Source organism: Drosophila santomea, chromosome X (genome assembly GCF_016746245.2).
Source record: "Drosophila santomea strain STO CAGO 1482 chromosome X, Prin_Dsan_1.1, whole genome shotgun sequence".
Classification (NCBI taxonomy): domain Eukaryota; kingdom Metazoa; phylum Arthropoda; class Insecta; order Diptera; family Drosophilidae; genus Drosophila; species Drosophila santomea.
In genome coordinates this window covers 5,282,200-5,300,782 of record NC_053021.2, presented here as the reverse complement: position 1 = coordinate 5,300,782, position 18,583 = coordinate 5,282,200, and the positions used below count along the sequence as shown (strand labels likewise).

The window sequence follows — 18,583 nt, the reverse complement described above, 5'->3', positions numbered from 1 at the left end:
TTTTGAATGCTCGCTCAAATTTCCCGCCGTTTTCCAGAGTTGTTCGGTTGTTCGCTCGGTTCGCTTATCGATGGATAATGTCTGGCACGATTTTTCTGTCCGATTTTCATGCTATAGGCGACGTGCCAAAAGTCAGGGAAACCGAACGCAAGTGTGTTAAGCAAATAGCGTGAGACAGGCGATGAGAGAAGGGAAAAAAGTGGCCACAAATGTGAATTGCAATAGGCCGTTTTTGCTGGCTTTTCGTTGTTGTAATTGTGGCCGCAAAGGAGGTCAACTTTTCCATTTTACCACATTAAAATATCACTCAATGGCACTTTGCGCCTTTTTCGATGAAAAATTTTTCGTTTCTGCTAATTGGAAATTGAGGAAATTATTTGAGGCTTAAAGGCGACTTGTATGCTTTGGTCTGTCTAATGATGATCTTTATTTTAATGAGATGATAGCAAATATTACCCAACCCTGACGTTCTGCTTTCAATAAATTTTCATTTAAATTCTTTGGCGCCGTTTCACTGCGTTTAATTTGTCTACCAATTCGTGACGCCACCGAAGTGAACGCCCCCGCAACTTAATACACAATATATACACATAACTAAACACACATCTGTCCATATGTATTCGCTTTTTATACTTAATTATTTATGCCATTTTTTGTTTGTCAACGTGTTTCGTGTCTCCGTCTCCTTGTTTCTGCCCAATGCGATTTTCGGTATTTCTTCGTACATTGCGGCTTCGGCTTCGGCTTCCTTTTTGTTTTATTTTTGGCACACAGCGCAAAAATCTCAGCCACTTTGCCTAGTGGAAAAGTCCGGTCCATGGGCCACGCCTCGAATGTCCTTCGAGTCCCGTTTTATTTCTACATGTTTTCCGCAATTTGCGTGGAATTTTCAGCATAAAAAAGGCGGCGGATAAAAACCGAAACTTGGCCGTCGCCATGGCGTCCCTTTTCGCTGGTCTTTTTTTATTTGAGGACATTCACTGGCCTTTTTTAGAACAACGTTATCGATTTTCACAACATTTTGCCATTTAAATTCTACTCAAAATGAGTGCCAAGCAAATTACATAGTTTCAACAAAATACAGCAAAAACAAAAAACAAAAATAAGAGAGAGAGAAATTTAAATAAATTAGCAAATTTTTCGTTTAAAATTCTTGGTGTTATTTATGGTCTTGTTTTCGCAGCTTTTGGCAATGCATCAAAGAGCCTTAGAATCTTGTACGATGTAAGAGGATTTGGTTGACCGACTTTTATATGTTTCCAAACACATTTTGCAATTATTATGGCAAATTACAGAGTAATGCGGAAAACATCAATAGGTTTAACACCTATCGCCCTGAAAAATTCTGTTCTCATGCTATTTGCTGAGATATTTAAAGACCAGTTTCTATTATATTGTTTATTTTGCAAAATGCAAAGGAAAGCTATGGTACTTAATATCATTATGTTTCATTATGTGCATATAAGTAGTATTCTTTACTTCAAAGGGAAATATTCAAATTAGTTAATGCATTTTTATGCACGACATTTTGGTCAAGCAATTCTTGTGCAGAACTGGAAACCTTCTCTTATTATAAGCAAGTTTTTAATTTATTTTAAATGATTAGATAATTTATATATATATATATATATATATTATAGATTATTGTAATGGGTAATTTAATTGCATGGCTTAACACGGCTTTTCTTTTATTGGGCTTAGCTTATTTTGAGGAATACGATTATCATTTCAATGCAAACTAATGATATTCCACTATTCTCCACACTTTCTTTCACCTTTTTTTGCAGCCACGGCGAGGATCTCATTGTGACGCCTTTCGCCCAAATTTTAGCCAGCTTACGTTCAGTGCGCAACAATTTATTAAGTCTGACAAATGTTCCAGCATCAAACAAGTAAGTGTATTGTGACCCTGACACGCCCCTTTTACCACCCCCCAAACCCCCCTCAACCCCCGGAAGGCATTCAATTTGTTGTGTATTATGTATATGCAATGTACTTGACCCCGAAAAAATATGAAATCTCACACTATTTTAACCCCCCTTAACCCCTATGTGTGCTGCCGCCTGTTCTCTGCTCGCCTTAACCTACTCACTCTCCCTCTCTGTCTCTCTCTCCCTCCCTCTCTGGTCTTGGTGTGTGTTTTTTGTCGTCTCACACTTTAATTAATCAAAAGCAGCGACCACAATGACAACAAACAAAATAACACTCGCATCCAACAATAACTTTTGATGGTCGGTCTATTAAAAAGGGGGAAAAAACAAAAACACATATAGATTAAATGAAAAAATATAAATAGAACCCTACGAAAGGTTGGAGGTACACACTAACAAACACGGCATTCGATAAAACCCCAAACTTTTCACAGATGACGCGAAATGTTCCAAAAATATCGCCAAGTATATCGCCAAAAACAAGTGGGACAGAAAAACGAATTTTATACGAATATTTTCGTGGAATTTGTATATTCATGGCGCAAAACGTAAATTTAGAGAGCATTTCTGTTGAGAAGCTATGAAAAGTCAATTTTCCAAAGAACAATTAATAATTTGTTTGTTCAACCACAAAAAAAAAAAACATGTCTTGTTGTTTGCTGCTTATAAGTTAGTTGTTTTGATACCATCATACATACATACATATTTGAAGAAATGATATCAACAAATTTATAAACAACATAAACAAATGTTATTTGAATTAAATCAAGTTCTCCTGATAGTAACCCAAAACGTCAATAACACTTAATCATATAAAATATTGTAAATAAATCCGTTTGTTTGAAGAGATGCACGCCTTGCAGCAATGGGTTAAAGCACATAACCCAATATCTAACATTAACCCCCTGCAGCCCCCTGGCCCCTATAAACCCCCCCCCCAAACCCCCAGAGTTGCAGTGATTGCTGTAAATAGAAAGTTGAACCCCCAAAAAATGATGAAAATTCACAAATATAAATATTTTTTCTCTTTCTTCCGCTTTCTCTCGCTCTCTCTCTCTCTCTAACTCTCTTTCTGATTTTGCCATTTCCATATGTGTCTATGTGTGTCACCGATACTTTTGCAAAATCACAAATCTAAATGTCGTGTTCTCCTCCTGCCACACCCACACCGTGCAACGTGACATTCCATAACCATCCATGCTCCATGCTCCATGCTCCCCACTCCCTATCCCCTATTTTGATTTTAAACAACTATTGCTCAATTAAATCCACTAAAATTCCATATTTGCTTACCATGCTCCCTTAAATGATTGTTCGATGGTTTGTTGATTCGTTTGTTTTTTTGTTTGTTTGTTTGATGATTATGTTCGTTTGTTGTATCTGCACCCCGAAACCAACCGCCTACCTCCCGCCCATTTCCCAATCCCCTAACCTCTCTCTGTGTGCGTGTGCGTGCGTGTGTGTGTGTGTGTGTGTGGAAACTGTGTATTAATCCATCAAGATCCAGGCGGCCCAACCAATCCTCGTCGGCCTCGCGATCGGGAAACCCCCAAGGAGCCCCGCTGTCCCAGGGCGAGGAGGCCTACACCCGCCTGGCCACCGACACCATCGAGGAGCTGGACTGGTGCCTCGACCAGCTGGAGACCATCCAGACCCATCGCAGCGTCTCCGACATGGCCTCGCTCAAGGTACGATCTCAACTCACTCCCTTCTTCACATTCAAGTTACAGCGAATAGAGATAGATTCAATTTTTTTTACATTACCAAATGTTTTGCTATCGAGTAAAGTTTTTCATGCCTTTTAAGTTCGTAGTTTAGTCATAAAAAAAGGATTGTTAGTCTTTATCTCAGCCTCATTCATATGCATAAGATAACTTAATCAAAACTTTTACCGTTTCAGTTCAAACGCATGCTCAACAAGGAGCTGTCGCACTTCAGCGAGTCCAGCAGATCGGGAAATCAGATTTCCGAATATATATGTTCCACTTTTTTGGGTGAGTTTCTTCGATAGTTCTTAAATATATGTATTTAAATTAGATTACTGCGCTCCTGCAAACCCATTATTTCTCTCAAGCTTTCATTCAACTGAAGCAACTTCAACTGAAATCCCCCCATCGATCCGTTTCCAGATGGAAACTCATTTCACGGCAAACTTTTTGCAAAACAATCCCAGCGCTCGAATCATTTCCCGTGGATTTCCCATTCTATTTATCCCCCTTAACCCCTTATTTGCGATTCCGCCGCGTCACCGACGCCACAAACTATGACTTAGCCCATCAAAAACCCCGCTGATGCCACGCATTTGGGGCCTCAAAGTTATTCAAGATGTTTTGCGGCTTTAACTTTCGCTAGCTGCAATTTGTTTTTCGGCCTGTCTTCGTCTCGCGCCCTGTAGTTTTTCATACTTTTCCGTAGTTTTTCTAGCTGCTCGGCTCACCAAAGTATGCAATAAAATCGCATTAGCCACCGCGACGCGAGAGAGCAGAAGAATGGAGTTCAAGTGGCTAAAGCCTCAAGCCTTCCATCTGCGCTACAGAGGCAACAAAATAGAGCGAAAAAACTAAAAAAAAAATTATACAACTCCATGGTCTAAACCGTCTGAAACTGGTCGAGGCAATAATACCCTTGAACGAGTATTAAATCTACTATTTATATTTATTAGTGTTTCTAGGTAGCGGACTTTAGATCTAGACAAGCTTAAAAAAAGCATCATAGATCGTTTTGATAGATTTTGAGGACTAGTATTCGTTCATTGATTTTAATTAGGGTAAAAAAAAGAAGAAGTCTCTATCGTTATTTCGAATTGAAAGTGCAAAATGAAATTATGCAGAGCAGCATAAAAACAGATGAAGTGGAAATTTCATTGTTAACCTGCGAGCCAATCCCCCAAAGCGGAGACCCATGCACGCGCACTGCCGTTCCTCATTTTCTCCGAAAAGTTTTCCCCCGTTCTCCACCCACTCTCCGCTTTTCGCCGTTTGTCCTGCGGAAAGCCAATTTGGTGGCACTTTGTGCGGCAACGGGAATACAATCGAGGTTTAAAAAGTGACCGCTCGGCGGCTACACAGATAACAAATTCAATATGAAACTATTTATTGTTGGTTTCTAAAAAATCAAGAACCAAAAGAAGAACATTTTCAACGACAGACAATATTCTAGTTTTCCATTTATCAACCTAAAGTAGTTAGCCCTACATATGTCTTTGTATCTTAATTTATTTTCTTTCCGTGCAAAGTGGGCGGTAGGCGTGGCGTTAGCGTGGACAAACAAAGAGGCCGCACCTAGTCAAAAAGCAACGAAAAAGGAGTTAAAAGCGTAGGAGAAAAAAGTGGGAACACAGGGAGCGAAAGGATATCGGGCATATTTGCACATTTGTCCATATTTCTGCTTCACTGAGCAGCCACTGAAAGAGTGGCCAAGGGAGGAGTGGAGGAGGAGGGAACACCAGCCGGGGGATAAAGTGACCTTCTCGGGATCTAAACCTACCTTTTCACTAGAATTTTCAGGCCTAACCCAACTAACTTGTTGTTGGCGTAGTTTATCAAGCATAAAATCGCATTTGGGGGATACACACAGTAAAAAATACCCCACACACACACGGCTGCCTAATGTCCATTTGTAACACTTCATTTGAAACAGAAGCCTCGACCTCGAAAGTCAAAAAAAATAAAGGAAGAAATAAAGGAGGAAGGTGGGTAGGGAGATGGCCCAAAAAAATTATGGCGGACCAAAACAGATTTCAGCACCTGAAATTCGCCCTAGGAACAGAACAATCTCAAAAAGAAAAAAAATACGAAGAGAAAGTGAGGACAGCAGCATATGCAAAACAAGATCCTGTCACACATATCAGGTGAATAAATTTTCCCTTGAAAGGAAAAAATTTTGGAGCATGCGAAAAAAAACTCGCAAGGATTGAAAAACCAAAAAAAAACCTTGACTTTAATGCCTTTAAATTGTGCTTTAAGTACGGGCTTGCAACAATTGATCAAATGTGAGAAAACATGGGACACATTAAAAGGACACAATCCTGTCGCTTGCGTCGCTCTATGTTGGCAAATAAAGCCCATCCATGAAAACACCGAAGAGGCAGAAAAAGCAACCAATGGGCTTGGTTATTTATGTTTTATGTGTGTAGTTTTAAGTTTTTAGTTTTGTACAGGCAAACGAAAATTCAACGCAATTTGGAATTTGAAATGAATATTAATTTATGCACAGGCAATTTGAATTTGCTCTCTATGCCACAAACAGCGAAAAACACAAAAACAATTGGGCAGCGAGGGGTTAAGGGCTGCGGCCCCCAAAAAGTAGGCAATGGAATTTTGAATGGAAAACTGCAAAAGTTTTGCTTGTTTGCCGTCGAACGCTTGAATATTTATATGGCTATTTAAGCACCGAGTGAGAAGAAAGGCCCTGAGCAATGCGAGTTGAAGGACTTGGGTCGCTGCTCCACATCCTTTTGCTTCCACATCCTTCTGCTTGGCCCACATCTCGCTGCCATTCGGTTATAGAAATATGCAGATGTAGGTATAGATCAGAGAACTGCAAGAGTGGCATTTTTTGTGTCGGTGGTAACATAATTACTGAAAAAGGAAATAGATTATGCCCAAAATCTATAGATAGTCCCTTTTTTCTCTTAATTTTACAAAAATTTAAAGAAGACGAAATAGACATTTCTTTTTTATATATTATATTATTTGCTTCCCATATCTAACTTTATAAATGTATAATTTTTCTTTTTAAAATGATACAAAAAACAAGCAGCCACAGAAGCCGCAGCCAAAAGTCAGAAAGTTAAGCGTCCCTCTCCATTTCCCCCCAGGCACTCACCCCTTTCCTCAAGCTCTTTCCACGTCAGAGCTGACAGCTAATTGTAGCTCCTGGAAAAAAACTAGCTCAGGCACTTCCTACAGTAGGTCGAAATCACATTGTTGATATCCTCTGCTGCCACATAAAATCACTGCACTACTCACTCACAATTAGTATTTTTTAAAAATTCATCGAAAAAGTTGTTTGTTTACGTAGAACTTTTGAGAAGCGCAGAGAAGGGCACATATATTTTGGTATTATTTAGTATTAAGTATTTAGTATTATTTAGTATTTAGTATTTAGTGTTATTTAGTATTATTCATTATTTCCTTTTAATGTAACCTAATACTTTCAGCTACCTTACTGATAAGTTTATAATTTCACTTTAAATGCCAGCTGGAGCAATAGAAATAGAATAGTTTTAATTAAGTATAAATAATAATTATGTATAAATGCTGCAGTTCTCTGGTATAGATCAGCTGCCTGGCACATGTGTGTTTGTGGCAGACGGTTATTTTTGAGTTAGTATGCTCTGTACCACACAGCGGGTGTTATTTAAAAAAAATTAATATCATGGAATATCATGAATGGAATAGAATATAAGACTGTAAGCTTGATTAACCTATTCAACATGGATTTGTGTGTTCAATCGTTTGCAGACAAGCAGCAGGAGTTCGACTTGCCGTCGCTGCGCGTGGAGGATAACCCGGAACTGGTGGCCGCCAACGCAGCCGCTGGTCAGCAGTCCGCCGGACAGTATGCGCGCTCCCGCTCGCCGCGCGGCCCGCCCATGTCGCAGATCAGCGGCGTAAAGAGGCCACTGTCGCACACGAACAGCTTCACCGGCGAACGGCTGCCCACCTTCGGTGTGGAGACACCCAGGGAAAATGAGCTGGGCACCCTGCTCGGCGAACTGGACACCTGGGGCATTCAGATATTCAGCATCGGCGAGTTCAGCGTCAATCGACCGCTCACCTGTGTGGCATACACCATATTTCAGGTGCGAAACGAAACGAAACTAATACCAGTAATGTACTTTTAAAAACTGACTTCTCCTTCTGTTTTTTACTTTTCACCCCACAGAGTAGAGAATTACTGACCAGTCTTATGATACCACCGAAAACTTTTCTTAACTTTATGTCTACTCTGGAGGACCACTACGTCAAAGACAATCCGTTTCACAATTCGCTGCATGCCGCCGACGTGACCCAAAGCACCAACGTGCTACTCAACACACCGGCGCTGGAGGGCGTATTCACACCGCTCGAAGTGGGCGGGGCGCTGTTCGCCGCTTGCATCCACGATGTTGATCATCCCGGCTTAACCAATCAGTTCTTGGTTAACTCAAGTGCGTGTTCCTTTAGTTTGTGAGCCATGCCATGCCAATTGGCACATGTCACACAAAATTAGTCCAATAATTACTAAAATTACTAATTATAAAACATTTTCATTTTGCCACAGGTTCCGAACTAGCATTAATGTACAATGACGAATCTGTTTTGGAAAATCATCATTTAGCTGTTGCCTTTAAATTATTACAAAATCAAGGATGTGATATATTCTGTAATATGCAAAAGTGAGTTTATAATATTCAGATGGAAAACTCAATAAATAATTAATGTCTTTCGTGTGCAGGAAACAACGCCAAACATTGAGGAAAATGGTTATTGATATTGTGCTGTCTACGGACATGTCCAAGCACATGAGTCTGCTGGCCGACCTAAAGACAATGGTGGAAACCAAGAAGGTGGCCGGCTCCGGCGTACTGCTGTTGGACAACTACACCGATCGCATACAGGTGAGTGGTGCCCCCTTGCCCTTGGGGGTCATGTGTTATGCTAACACTATACCCACTAACACATACCACTCTTTCCCAATAGGTGCTTGAGAATCTGGTGCACTGCGCCGATCTGAGCAATCCCACCAAGCCGCTGCCGCTTTACAAGCGCTGGGTAGCCCTGCTCATGGAGGAGTTCTTCCTGCAGGGCGACAAGGAGCGCGAATCGGGCATGGACATCAGTCCCATGTGCGACCGCCACAATGCCACCATCGAGAAGTCGCAGGTGGGCTTCATCGACTACATCGTCCACCCACTTTGGGAGACCTGGGCGGACCTGGTGCACCCGGATGCCCAGGATATACTCGACACGCTTGAAGAGAACAGAGACTACTACCAGAGCATGATACCGCCCTCGCCGCCGCCATCGGGCGTCGATGAGAATCCGCAGGAGGACAGGATACGCTTTCAAGTGAGCATCCTCCCCCTGATAGTACACAACTCAGTTACTGACCCGGTAACATAGGGGGCATAGATTTTCCTTTCAAATCCGTGTCAGTTCTGAGTTCAAGTACCAAATGAAACTCAAACTCTTAATAACTGTGTTGCATTTCGTGTTACAAATAGGTAACCCTTGAGGAGTCCGACCAAGAAAACCTCGCCGAGCTGGAGGAGGGCGACGAGAGTGGTGGCGAGAGCACCACCACTGGCACCACCGGAACCACCGCCGCCTCCGCGCTAAGCGGGGCTGGTGGCGGTGGCGGTGCAGGCGGGGGTGTGGCACCTAGAACGGGTGGCTGCCAAAACCAAGCGCAACACGGTGGAATGTGACGGAGAGTCGTGGGAATTTATCGCAAATTACAGGAAAAGGCTCACAACTTTTTCCTATTACGTTAGTGACTACTATTAACACAAAAAAAAACCAAACAAAAACCTAAAACGAAAAACAAACAAAAAAAAACAAAGAAAAACTCTTGGAAAAAATGCAAAAAAAAAATACAAAAAAAAAAAACAAAAACCCAAGTAAGGAAATATTATACCAATGTTTAAATGCATACAAAAATCCAAACAGCAATAGCAAAACTACCGTTAAACCTTTAAAGTCTAGAGAAAATCGACAAAGGAAATTAGAAGTTTACTTAATGGAACCCGAGATTGATGTTGAAAATACACTTAAAAAAGGAGGAGGAGGCAGAGCTAACTAAGAAAAATCAATAAGTACATATTGTTAAACACATAGACACACTAAATTCAAGACAAAGCAAAGATAATGAGAAAAAAATTGATAAGTAATAATAAGACGATACCAAAACTCCCGCCCCAAACCCTAAGAAACCCTCTCTTACCCCTCCCCTTTATATATACAATTTTTGTTGCATGTGCAGGTAAATGATTTTTGTCAAATTCATCTGAAGTAGTATATATCAATCAGAGGAAGACCCGTAGCAGAGTCTCCTCTTTTAATCCATTGACTAAAGTGAAATATTTAACGCAGAGAATCAGGCAAACGAAAAGGAATAATTAATACGACCTAGCTTAAGAGAAGTTATTAAGTTTTTAATGTTTTGCATGCACCAAACAGATTTATTTTACTTGATTGATAACGCTAGATCTAACTGATAAACTGATAACAGCAGCACATGGAGTTTTTTATAATTTAGACCACAGCGATAGAAGCGAAAGAAAATCAGCCATGTAAAGTGTAAGAACCCAGTGAATTAAACCAAAATTGAAAGCCAACCGAGTTGAAACCAAGTTAATTCTAAATCCACAACCCAAAACCCCAAAAAACAAAAGAGAATGATGAATGGAACATTCTACAGCCAGACTGTAGTTGTATAGTAATATATATGATATAAATATTTTTTTTTAATATTATTTGTAAATAATTTAAATGTTGGACTCGAATTTAAATCAAGCGGCTAGCACATGTTGCAGCTAAACTAAAATGAAAACAAAGCCAAAAACACACATAAATAGGGAACTAAGTGGAAAAGGAGGAAAAGGAAAAACGGAAAGAGAATAACTATTGTACAATTAGCTAAAGAATTTCCATTTCAATTTTCAATTTAAATTGCAATTTAATTTGCTTCCAGAAAAGAATGAGAGATAAACCGAAAATAATTTCAAACGCTGTCTTCGCAAATATTTTTCGCTATATATTACTTATACCATTATTTTACTAGTTACTAAGCTACTTACTGAGCCACACAAATTAAAAACGAAAGAGACAAGACACCAGGACAAGAAAGAGAAGGAGCTTTCATGAATTTAGTGAACAAACATACATAACTGGCAACCGGCCACTGAGGCAGAGGCCACTCACAATTTACAAAGGAAACACCACCAAAAAAAGACTCTTCAAGCACAAAAACTGTTTAGTTAACCAACTGTAAAACCAAAGCAAAGCAAAATAACAACCAACACAAACGATATAATCCCAAAAAGTCTTTGGCTATAATATGATTACTTAACCTAACCTATACAACATAGATATATATCCTATATGCATATATAAAGTCACGATACTGGCGCTGGTGCGCGGATCGATCAATGTGGCAGGCCAAATTCTAAACGCGCATAATTTAACTATTGTTTATATTATGTTTTATTGTTATTAATTTATTACCCAAAAACATTATTTTTTCAGACCTAGTGCTATATATATTTCTTTTTTGTGTTGAAGCGGGCAGGATCCGCGCATAAAATAGTGTTTTTTTTTATTACAAATATATATATATATATATATATATAATATGATATGTGAATGAAATGTAATGAAATGAAGTGGAACCTTGATGGTCTAAAAATATCATTAAAAGCGAGATGGAAAGTTGAAGAACAAGAGATACTTTATAGCAATTTAAGCAGCATTGTAAATGTGCGCTTCAGAACTACTTTTTTTCGAAACTTAATCGACCTTCAGCAAATACAGCAAGATATATTACCTACATACATACACACATATATTATTAATTGAACCATAGTTGCGACAAAAACAAAAATTACGGCAAGTCCATGGCAAACTTAAACAAAAACCAAAAGCTACTTTAACAAATTGAGTGAAATAAATAAAAGAAAGAAAACAAACAAAAAAAAAACAAAACCATATGACTTTTTTCTCCTCCTACAAAATAACAAAATAAAAACTAAAAAACAGAAAAAATAAACTACTAAGTATTGTATTTGTAATACGAATTTTCCTGCGAGTGAAGTCTTTCCGCAGAACAATAAAGCTGGAAAAGAAAACCTACAGAGTTCCGCAGCAACAGCGGCACTGGTACATGTGTAGCTATAGCTATAGCTCTAGCTATACGATTATGTAATTTACCAGAGTATTAACCAAACATTTAAATTTATATGCATATGCAACCAACATATATAGATATATACTAGGAATATATGCAGTAACGGACATTTGATGTATACTCGAGTTGAAACATAACCTAACCAGATGTTGTATGTGTATGTGTAATTCGATGAACTTTAAGTCCAAGCCCATAAACCCATAAGAACAAGCAATTTATAGTGAACAAGTCGAAAAGTATCTAAATGTAATTGTTAGCAAATGTCGAGCAAATCCGAAAGTTACCAGAAAGTTAAAGAGGCATCTATCTTATCCCCCCTCCCCACAACACTCAATTTTTGACTGAAATTGAATCGTCTAGTAGAGGCACTCAATTCGTACTCCGCCATCCCCCATCCCCCCTCCCCTATCCATCCCCTTTCCACGACTACTCTATTTTATCCAATTTTTTTCTATCGACGTGCCGCCAATTATATCAGTGTATATAAACTATATAAAATCACGCATATGTGCACACACAGAGTTTTGTAGCGTCATATGGCATTAAGGATACCCACTTAAATATGCCTACATATATATGGAGGGACATAAGCAAGTAAAGTAAATTTACATATATGTGTGGGTAAAGAGAGAGATCAGCATTTGTAGCACAGGTTGGCCAAATTTATTGGGAATATCGATTAAAGTTGAGTAAAGCCGAAGAAAAACCAAATGAAAACTGTTTAATGTGCTGTTAGCCGTAATTGAGAACTTTTTTTTGAGATAACTTAATACCTATATATATAAATATGTATTACAATATATGTATCTATAAATATATAAAACAGGCGACAAACAAATTAAACCAAATACCGGAACAAAACAACCCAAAAACCAAAAACGAAAAAGAAGAGAGAGAACAAATAATACAAACGATATTGAAATGGCACGTTTTATACTGTAATGAAATGAGGAAACACCAAAGACGAATGCAAAACAAAAATGCAAACACAAAACAAAATATACAAAAAAATATTCTTAAAAATACCATAAATTGTGCGCTGGCGACGACGGTTGTTTGAAAATGAGAAGGAAAAGGACATGCCGCTTGAAATGCCGATCGTAAGCGAGTCCTTTCGCTTAAAATGCAAGTCGGCATTTCAATCGAGTGGAGAATCGGAAGATATTATATACATATAGAACACGTAACGCTGGCGTTACTGGGCAAACAGTTAGGCATTTTTTTTTTGGAAATTTATACAATTACATATACAAAAAGCTCATCCACAACAAGGACTACAACTACAGAAGAACAAAATACACACATACATACAAACATTAACGCGTACACGAACAGCGATTTGCGCCAGATCAAAATTCTGGGGATTTCGAACCGAAAAAGAAAAAGTGAAAATAGAATGAGAAAAATCGGCAAGTTATTTACCACTGAAACTGATCGGGTGTACTATAGTAGCAAATAGGGCTTACCCAGTCTGATTCACCCAAAATGAATATATACATATGTAGTAACGAGCTGGCTTTTGTTGTTTAGTTATGTATTGTTTCGGTTATGTTTTGCCTCTCTCAGAATTACCATATACATATATATGTATATTCTATGTATATATATGTAGTTATGTATGTGAATGCGTAATCATTTATGAAACCAATGAAAATCTATCCTGAAAACAAAGAGAAAAACCAAAGTCAAATAAATAATTGCATGCAAGAGTAAGTAATATTAATGGAATATAAGAACAAAGGTCACTCTCTGGCTTTAAAAAAGGCCGCATGGCAAATGATAAATGGTAAAACACTGAGCAGGTGGCATTATAAACAGATTTGAATGATTATGGAATACAGACTAAAAATAAAAATTAAAAAATAAAAAATACAAATAAATGAAAAGATAATATTTAAAAATATTCCAGTTGTATTTTTTCTGCAAGGGATTTTCTAAAAAAAACGAAATTTCCATTGTTTATCGAAAATATTTCCCGTCCCGATATAATTTTCTCAGTCAGATACCAGGCAAACAGAAATCTCAGCAGGTGGAAGGTAGGTCCCAGCAGATATAATAAAACGAGACAACTAGCTTATACTTCCATGATGGCCATCCCTTTCATGCTTTCAGGCGCCCTCTAAGGAGAAATCCCGTTACTTTTCAACGGAACTCAGATCAGAGATGCTCAGTAACATTGTGCACTCGGTGCTTCACGTGTGTTGCACGAGATTTGCACGACAATCACGACATAAATAAAATATCCATGTGGTTGTTGGAAGCGTGACAAAAAATCTGTTACACGCGGGCATCTCTATTTTAGGCTAAAAAAGGGACCGTTGGCTACCTACTGGGATTTTTATTCGCCTAGTACTTAAAATCGGGAATCTCTTAAATTTCTTGAAAATTTCAGCCGCCCGGATATTATTTTCGCTGCTAAATCGGCCTGTTTTTCGTTTCGCACACCAGGCGAACAGAAATCTCAGCAGGTGAAGGCAGGTCCCAGCAGCTATCATAGAACGAGACAACTAGCTTATACTTCCATGGTGGCCGTCCCTTTCATGCTTTCAGGCGCCCTCTAAGGAGAAATCCCGTTACTTTTCAACGGAACTCAGATCAGAGATGCTCAGTAACATTGTGCACTCGGTGCTTCACGTGTGTTGCACGAGATTTGCACGACAATCACGACATAAATAAAATATCCATGTGGTTGTTGGAAGCGTGACAAAAAATCTGTTACACGCGGGCATCTCTATTTTAGGCTAAAAAAGGGACCGTTGGCTACCTACTGGGATTTTTATTCGCCTAGTACTTAAAATCGGGAATCTCTTAAATTTCTTGAAAATTTCAGCCGCCCGGATATTATTTTCGCTGCTAAATCGGCCTGTTTTTCGTTTCGCACACCAGGCGAACAGAAATCTCAGCAGGTGAAGGCAGGTCCCAGCAGCTATCATAGAACGAGACAACTAGCTTATACTTCCATGGTGGCCGTCCCTTTCATGCTTTCAGGCGCCCTCTAAGGAGAAATCCCGTTACTTTTCAACGGAACTCAGATCAGAGATGCTCAGTAACATTGTGCACTCGGTGCTTCACGTGTGTTGCACGAGATTTGCACGACAATCACGACATAAATAAAATATCCATGTGGTTGTTGGAAGCGTGACAAAAAATCTGTTACACGCGGGCATCTCTATTTTAGGCTAAAAAAGGGACCGTTGGCTACCTACTGGGATTTTTATTCGCCTAGTACTTAAAATCGGGAATCTCTTAAATTTCTTGAAAATTTCAGCCGCCCGGATATTATTTTCGCTGCTAAATCGGCCTGTTTTTCGTTTCGCACACCAGGCGAACAGAAATCTCAGCAGGTGAAGGCAGGTCCCAGCAGCTATCATAGAACGAGACAACTAGCTTATACTTCCATGGTGGCCGTCCCTTTCATGCTTTCAGGCGCCCTCTAAGGAGAAATCCCGTTACTTTTCAACGGAACTCAGATCAGAGATGCTCAGTAACATTGTGCACTCGGTGCTTCACGTGTGTTGCACGAGATTTGCACGACAATCACGACATAAATAAAATATCCATGTGGTTGTTGGAAGCGTGACAAAAAATCTGTTACACGCGGGCATCTCTATTTTAGGCTAAAAAAGGGACCGTTGGCTACCTACTGGGATTTTTATTCGCCTAGTACTTAAAATCGGGAATCTCTTAAATTTCTTGAAAATTTCAGCCGCCCGGATATTATTTTCGCTGCTAAATCGGCCTGTTTTTCGTTTCGCACACCAGGCGAACAGAAATCTCAGCAGGTGAAGGCAGGTCCCAGCAGCTATCATAGAACGAGACAACTAGCTTATACTTCCATGGTGGCCGTCCCTTTCATGCTTTCAGGCGCCCTCTAAGGAGAAATCCCGTTACTTTTCAACGGAACTCAGATCAGAGATGCTCAGTCACATTGTGCACTCGGTGCTTCACGTGTGTTGCACGAAATTTGCACAACAATCACGACATAAATAAAATACCCCATGTGGTTGTTGGGAGCGTGACAAGAAATCAGTTACATGCGAGCACCTCCATTTTACTTTGCAACAGAACGCTAATCAGAGATGGGGAGTCGCATTGTTCTTGTGGCCGTGTCACGTCTTTGTTACGATATACACGAGATTCCTTAAGTTTGTTTGGATCGTGAGGAAGATTTGCAGAGACGCGACCATCTCTAAGCAAGTCGAAATTACGCTAATCAGCTGTCTGATTTTTGCTGCGCAATTTTATTTGCATGACTTTTTGGGATATCAACAAGGTTTAAAATTATTTTGTTATATTAATTATTTAAAATTAATATTTCTTTTTATTTGGATGAAAGAAAACTATAAGATTTCCCATGGATTTCTATCAGTACTTTTATAAACTTACCAAATTAAAAAATTTCCATGATTTCGATGAGTTCAGCAGAGACAAATAATACAATGTGTTTTTGAATTGTTTTGCATTTTTAATTGGCTAATGTGTTATATTTATGTATTGTTCGATTGGAAATTTAGTTACGAACTCACCGAGGTATGACATTCCATATTTGGACCAATATTTTGAATGCTGTGATGAAAATACTGATATTAATAATCACAAAAAAGAGGGAAAACGAATTTTAGCAAAAATGCAATGTTTACGATTGATATTTTCGGTATAACTTGACTAAAAATGGTCAGAAAGTTAAAAGAATTACATTTTTGTACTCCTAATTACCAATACTAACCAACCAAATCACTTTTTGACCGACTTTGTTAACATATTTTTTGGCCAAATTTTTGCATTTTTTTTTAGGGGTACATCATCAAATTTGCAAAAAATGTGAAAAAAATAGAATTTTTTTATGAAAACACAGTTTGATAGGAAATTTTATTAAGAACTCAACGAGGTATGACATTCCATATTTGGACCACTATTTCGAATGCTGTGATCAAAATACTGATAATTATTTACGCAAAAAAACAGAAAAACGATTTTCGCTAAAATTTCAATATTTACGATTGGTATTTTCGGTATAACTTGGCTAAAAATGGTCAGAAGGTTTAAAGAGTTACATTTTTGGACTCCTAATTACCAATACTAACCAACCAAATAAATTTTTGACCGACCCTGTTAAAATAATTTCTGGCCAAATCTTCGCATTTTTTGTAAGGGGTAACATCATCAAAAAAATTGGAAAAAATAGAAATTATTTTTTGAAAACACAGTTTGATTGGAAATTTAATTACGAATTCAACGAGGTATGACATTCCATATTTAAACCAATATTTCGAATGTTCTGATCAAAATACCGATATGCATAGTCGCAAAAATTAGAAGAAATATGCCCCTTCAACAGCCTAAAAGCTTGCGTTAGATCCGCAGCAGGTCGAAAGTATGCAAGCTGTGCGGCAAAGGATATTCTACAGCATACTTACAGCGGTAGGTGTCGCCTTTAATGTAGGGGTGTAGAACGCATGTATAAATACATCGAATGTAAACATCAGCAGAATCGTTTTCCATTTTTAGTTTATTTAATGAACAGCATACTATACTATACTATACATACGATACTACACTTTTTTTTTTTTTTATGTTTTATACTAGATGCTAATACAAGATGCTAACCTGTACAAACTATGTATTTTATTATATAATTGTGGAACTTATGCCAAGCCTGACTGAGTGATGATTGTTGTGACGGTTTTTAGTGCCAACATTTGCCACTTGCAATGCAACCCCTGATCTCACGTTGCCGCCTGACTTTGACAGACAATACTTTCAATTTCCTCTTGCCATAATTTTTGGCACTTTATGAGCTAGCAGATAAGACATGCCTCTATAAGTATGCATCTCCGCTCGTTTTTTGGGTTTCTTCAATTCTTTTTTTTTTTTTGATTTTTTGTCTGCTCTTTCAAGTGTTTAGCGTTAATCGCTTCCTCTGACCTCCGCACTCACTGACGACCTTTTGATATGCGTTAGTGCTCGTCGGCCGGAACGTTTATTATCCTTTTTTTCGTAAAATGTTTTACGTCGCTTTAGCCACTTCACTGGAGGATCCCCATGTCCCTTTACCCCTCCCTCTGGCACAGATCTCTTGAATACCAGGTCCATCCGTTTGTCTTTCTGTATCTTTTCCCATTCGGGCAAGCATGCCGTAAAAAATCGGAATCGAAGAAACCGAGATCGAGCCCAAGAAACTCTCATCAGTAGGGGGTCGTGGCTGCTGATTGGAGATTTTCCGTAAGTGCATTCAAGTACGGTTTAGATGCTAAGTTGAACCCTTAGGGAACACCGTGGTCGTTCGGAGTGAAAGTTCCTAAAGGCCTCAAGGAGTTACCCTTAGAACATAAGAGGTCACTTTGTGCATTTCTAAAGATATTTTAAGGTTTTTTTTTCTGATTGTAAAGAAAATTTAGTTTGGTAAAAAATTACATAACTTGTTATAAGCGAATTTGTTTAAACAAACATTTAAATTTATAAGCAATTCAAAGTCAAAATGACAATACTGGAAAATGTTGCATAAATATTGACCATGTACTTTTGTAAGGAACGCGTTTTCCGTTTACTGATTGTCCACTGTACTCCATCGATTATGTTAATACAAAACAAACCCCTGATCTGCCACATTTTGTCCCCATCCGCCCGTAACCCAATGACCAAAGCATTTCACAATCTCCGCGTTGTCAACGATTTCCCTACTCCACATTATCTGCCGTCACCGCCCCTCCCCTCCCCACCCCGCCCTGTCTCCGATTGTCCCCTTCACCCCGTAACCACAG

The 18,583-nt window shown here is 38.8% G+C and overlaps 1 protein-coding gene across 16 annotated transcripts in view; it reads left to right on the top strand.

Moving 5' to 3' along the window:
- Window positions 1-13,725, top strand: part of LOC120456109 (cAMP-specific 3',5'-cyclic phosphodiesterase) — a 106,834-nt gene extending 93,109 nt beyond the window's left edge. For 10 of the 16 annotated variants that reach the window (XM_039642724.2, XM_039642722.2, XM_039642727.2 and 7 more), the window contains 9 exons: window positions 1,788-1,892; window positions 3,433-3,619; window positions 3,832-3,925; window positions 7,397-7,737; window positions 7,821-8,085; window positions 8,199-8,313; window positions 8,373-8,535; window positions 8,618-8,986; window positions 9,142-13,725. In XM_039642724.2, coding sequence (XP_039498658.1) covers window positions 1,788-1,892; window positions 3,433-3,619; window positions 3,832-3,925; window positions 7,397-7,737; window positions 7,821-8,085; window positions 8,199-8,313; window positions 8,373-8,535; window positions 8,618-8,986; window positions 9,142-9,345 — 1,843 coding nt within the window. In that variant the 3' untranslated portion in view covers window positions 9,346-13,725. Of the gene's footprint in view, window positions 1-1,164; window positions 1,225-1,787; window positions 1,893-3,432; window positions 3,620-3,831; window positions 3,926-7,396; window positions 7,738-7,820; window positions 8,086-8,198; window positions 8,314-8,372; window positions 8,536-8,617; window positions 8,987-9,141 lie in introns of those variants that run through there. The other 6 variants (XM_039642725.2, XM_039642723.2, XM_039642729.2 and 3 more) reach the window with 3 other exon arrangements.
- The last annotated feature ends 4,858 nt before the right edge of the window (window positions 13,726-18,583 follow it).